General features: G+C 40.7%; 1 protein-coding gene across 1 annotated transcript in view; it reads left to right on the forward strand.

Annotated features, from left to right (window-relative positions):
- The window catches only part of IGFBP1 (insulin-like growth factor binding protein 1), a 14,909-nt gene extending 9,879 nt beyond the window's left edge, over window positions 1-5,030 (forward strand). The window contains exons 2-4 of the mRNA XM_010001549.1: window positions 1,641-1,819; window positions 3,627-3,755; window positions 4,893-5,030. Coding sequence (XP_009999851.1) covers window positions 1,641-1,819; window positions 3,627-3,755; window positions 4,893-5,030 — 446 coding nt within the window. The remainder of the gene's footprint in view (window positions 1-1,640; window positions 1,820-3,626; window positions 3,756-4,892) is intronic.
- Window positions 5,031-5,288: the final 258 nt, after the last annotated feature.

Raw genomic sequence — 5,288 nt, forward strand, 5'->3', positions numbered from 1 at the left:
GGGCAGGGAAGTGGGCGGCAGGAGCTTGGGAAAATGAGCAAATTTAGGCAGGCGTTTGGAAATTAGGGGACATGGACTGCCTTTCCCAGGAAAACGTGCTCTGACCTGTGCCAGGGGAGACGCGTCCTGATGCGGAGCCGAGAAGTTCGAAGCAAACTTTGACGCCACCGGCAGCAAGCAGGAAACCCCTACAGCGTAGTAATGGGAGGGTGGAGTGTACTTAGAGTAAGGTCTGTGGGAAGCTATAGATAGATTTTTTTAGTAGTAAGCAGTAGCTAGAATAGGACATATGTTTTCTATAGACTTTGTTTATGTCCATCTCCAAAAGTCATGATAGGGAATGAAGATACCTAAACAGGCTTTGTGCCTGACTGCATTTCAAGAATAAAATGTATCTGAAGTAGTGCAGTCTTAGCCAAAGTATCTTTGAGAAGAAAGATATATCAAGCATCTTATGTTATATGATGATCAGAATGTTCTTCAGTGCTATTATTTTAACGTTTATTATTATTGTTTCCACCGCAATTACTGCTTTGTTCACGCAGTGCTGAATAAGGTAACTCAGTAGCATCACAAAAGTAATTGTTGACTCAAAATAACAGTGGCCATTTGTGACAGTAAGTGGAATTTCACTTGCATTTGGGGGGGCTGAGGAGGGGAGAGAACAGTGACTAAACTGAGTGTTTAAGCTTCCTGCAGTTAAAAAGGTCTAGTATTTTCCTTCCTTCCTTCCTTCCTTCCTTCCTTCCTTCCTTCCTTCCTTCCTTCCTTCCTTCCTTCCTTCCTTCCTTCCTTCCTTCCTTCCTTCCTTCCTTCCTTCCTTCCTTCCTTCCTTCCTTCCTTCCTTCTTTTCCACAACTTCCCACCTTTATTTTTTCTTAAACATTGTCAAAGGGAAAAACAAAGCCCATTGCATGGTTGCTTACAGACTTGATCATACAAGTTATTTAGACATCGTTCCAGCTTTTATCTCATTATGACTCCCTGCAATTGCATAGAGCTTCTGCTGCTACCACCATTAGGAGAGTTCACATGTGCTTAATTAGGCACTGGAGTGCAGGCCATGACCAGGCATATCCTGTTTCTTCCATTCTCTGGATATTTGATTCACTGCTGGCCAACGTGAGCTACTGTTGGCTCCTGTAAATTGCTACCGCTTCTTATATGTGAGGCAAGCCACAGAACAAAGTGCAGGATGCCATGAGGTCAGGTCTGAACCACTGCCTCTCCTGAATAAAAACTGAAACACATCATGCTGACAAAAATCTAAATTCATTACATATTTAACTCCAGTCTTTCCTCATGTAGCAAAGTATCTATAACCCACTGAATTCAAGATTTTTTTATTTATTTCTAACAGACTGGCTGCAGCTTCATCTTTGGTATTAGAGTGATTTTGAAGGATCATAAAATAACAAACTTGTTAGAGAAAAGCTGATGCATCCTTATATGAATTTATGGCAAAAGTTTAATTTTCTCTGCTGCACATGTAACTTAGTAATTCTGCAAGAGTTACTGTAATTGATCTCTTTTAGATATTATTTGTTGTTGTTGATTCTTTTTCTTTTTCTTTATTTTTTAAACTCAGAGATATAAATGCAAAAGTTCACCAAAGATACCTTAATATCATTCCTTTCTAGACTCCATCGAACCTGAAGATATGCCTTTGGAAAGCACTGAAATGACACAGGATCAACTGCTGAACTATCAGTTGATGTTTCTCATAGGCCAGGACAAATCCGTCCCCTGGAATGCCATTACTGCATATGAAAACATGAAAGCAAAGAGAGTATCTGAACTCAAGAAATGGAAAGAGCAGGTGGGTTTTCTTTGCAAATCTTTCAGAGACCATTTCAGTAGATGCAATTGATTCACAATATAAAGCGAAAATGTACAAGGAATTCTAGCAGCAACACTGGGATATCCATATTTTGCGTACCTAGCAAGCAGACTTTTGGAATGGCTTTAGCAGATGTTTGAGGAACAGACAAAATGGCAGGAGCAATAGAGAGGTGTGCATCAAGTATGTCCTATATAAATTTCATGCAGATGCTGAATCTTTCTCTGCATTTCCTGTCATATGGGCCCTTATTTTCCAGGATGCCATATTAAAATCTTGGACTCCTTAGTGTTTTGATTTTAAAAAAAAAGAAAAGAAAAAAAGGCAGTTGTCACTTATCCAATGCTCAGTGAGGTAAAAGGGAGTCCTTACATACAGTTCTTGATGAAACGCCATGGCAAAGCAAACCGTGTTTATTTCTGATCACAAGGAGACGTTATTAAGTAGATGTGTGTAAAAAGACAGAAAGCTCAGCAAATGCAGTAAGCTTTTGCCTTCGACACTGCAAAAAAGTGGGTAATGGGGGTGTGGGGACTTGGCAATCAGGTCCGTGTTCCACTTGAGGGCACCAGAGAAGCACAGTTAGACGAATCCCAAGGAGCCAGTGGAGCTGAATTGGAACTGGACACCACAGAAGCACGGTTTCATGATGGTCACAAAATGAAACAAAAATAAAAAACCTACTAAGCACCATCCCACCCTAGGAAGCCTCATTCCACATCCAGGACAAGACTCTGATTTAGTTTGAACTATTATACATAAATGCTGTTAGGTCCAGTTCAGACATATAAGGTCCTTTTCTCATCCTGGGTCACAGATAAACCCAATTGACTTGAATAGGATTGCTTTTGTGAAGGGCTGGCAGAAGGAAGTCTTGCAAAAGCAGAGGGTATGATTATTTTCACTCTAAAGTAGATAGATATTTGTTCGGTCGCTTCTCCCATTTGACTCATTTGAACATGTTTGGTACCATTAATATACAGCAATTGTGACTTTATAAAAGAAAGTGATCAAATTGTGAAACCAGTGAATATTCCAAGCAGTTCTTCATCCCCAGTTCCAGGCATTTTGAGTTTGGATCTTAAAGCCACAGGGATGCTGTCTATTCTGCTTTGGCAACAGCTCTGTCCTATACAAAATATAACTAACATACAGATGTTTGTTCTTGCACCTTCTATATATGTGCACATATTCTCCATATATCAACAGAGCACAATGTCATGGCAACACAGAAAACATGGCTAGTCTCATGTACTCCAGCCTCCTAATGTGCACCTCCCCAACAGGCTGCCCAGGGAGGTGGTAGAATCACCATCCCTGGAATTATTTAAAAGAAATATAGATACAGTGTTTAATGACATGATTTAAGCACTGAAGGGGTAAATCAGGTTATGGAAGGGGGATTTAGGTTATGGTTGGACTTGATGATCTTCAAGGTCCCTTCCAACCAGGATGATTCTGTGAGGAGAGATTGTACCCTCTGAGCAGTAATGTGTTTATTCAGTAGAGGTTAAATTTCCTTATGTGGCAATTTAAGGACTTAAATCATCATGTTTCTGAGGACAGAAAATACCTGAAAGAATAAAAACAAAGGCCTAAATGCAACACCATGGTTTTCTGCCTGTGCTTCTGAAGCAACTAAAGACTATATCCAGTGCAGCCTGGTGCAGATTTCGTGACTGATAGGTATTTCCAGCTTTTTGCTAGCTTTATACTGATCACTTTTTGTTTGGGTGGTTTCCTTGTGATTTTGGTATCGGCAACATTTGCATGGTATTTCCTGCAGGGACCTTGTCAGAAGGAACTTTACAGAGCCCTGTATAAATTGGCAAAGGCACAGCAGAGGCGTGGAGGGGAGATTTACAAATTCTACTTGCCCAACTGCAACAAGAATGGATTTTACCAAAGCAAACAGGTATGTGCCTTTTCCCTTGTCAGCTCACAGCTGTGCTGTGACTAGCCTGACACAGCCAACCCTTTCATAGCCCGCTGCTCCCAAACGCATGAGTTTGCAGCTGCTGAAAAAGCAGATTGAGAAAACAGGAATACTTAATAGTGGGAGCAGATGGTTTGTCCTTCTCTTAAAAGTGAGCTGCATGCTGTGGCCTGACAGCAGTGGAGGAAGAAGCCTTTCTGATTCACAGAACAGGTGTATGCAAGGCCTTCTTCAGTATCTTTTACAGGCTCCTTGTACCTAATTTGTTACCATATTCCCAGTTGACATAAATTCATAATTTCCAACATACTGCCTGCAAAGCCAGGCTATATTATATTATATATTATATTATATATATATTATATTGGATATATAATAGCCACTACTGGAGAAAGAAGGCTCTCTCCTTCCAGGCAGTGAAAAACTCACACTGGAAAAACTCTCTTGAGCAAAATTATCTTCCTGAAAGTAGAACAAAAATACTGAGTTGTGCTGCCTATGGATTATGTTATATGCTCATTTCCATTCTAGCCTCAAAAAAACCTATTGCAAGTTATAGTGAGAGTCATCTGCAAACCTAACCAAAGCTCTAAACCTCAAGTCCCATCCTTGTAACCACAGGTCATGCACTCACAATTTAGTAGGTCTGCATAAATCTGTGTCACCGAGACTCCTTGTTTTTGGGCATGGCACCACTGTGTGACTCACAAACATTGTGACCTGGGATCTAATGAGGCACAAACAGAAGTCAGTTTAACCCCCTACCCAAGAAAAAACCCACCCTACTTGCCTCCTTGCATGAAGAACTAGACCATCCAGTCATTGCTCTCACTCTACCAGCTCAAAGATTCTGCCTTCCTTCAGTTTCTCATGTTGGAAGATACTACATTTTAAATCTGATATTGCTGTTGTGGTAGCTGAGCTTGGCTCCCTAACCTAGTGTGTTGGTCAGAGGCTCTGTCAGAGAGGAGACAGCTGCATTCAAAATGTCTGTGCATGGCAGATCTCCACCTTTTGACACTAGTTCTATCCAACAGCTCTGCTTGCACTATCTCACAGGTAATATTCTGTTTACAGTTACTTAATTGTGGGGGGTTTTTGCTAATAATATTCTAGTGCGAAACTTCACTGGATGGAGAGTCTGCTGGATGCTGGTGTGTCTATCCAAATAATGGAAGAAAAATTCCTGGATCTCCAGAAATTAAAGGAGACCCTGAGTGTCAAGAGTATCTCAACTCACAAGAACAAAACTAAACACATTTCATTCACACCAAGTTTTCTTCGGGGCCTGATCTAGTCAGGAGACATTTTGGTCAGCAGCCATTTCAGTAAGGGCGTTTTGAGCACCTGATTTTCAGCATATGAGCAACCCTGTAAAGTAGCTTTTTGACTGCACTGGGATTACTCAGATGCTCGACTGATAGACATGAGCAACTGCACAATCGAGGTCTACAAACTTGTATATTTTGTTTGTATAATATTATAGATACCTTCATATTTATAGCTGTTGAA

Source organism: Chaetura pelagica, unplaced genomic scaffold (genome assembly GCF_000747805.2).
Source record: "Chaetura pelagica isolate M959 unplaced genomic scaffold, ChaPel_1.0 scaffold7, whole genome shotgun sequence".
Classification (NCBI taxonomy): domain Eukaryota; kingdom Metazoa; phylum Chordata; class Aves; order Apodiformes; family Apodidae; genus Chaetura; species Chaetura pelagica.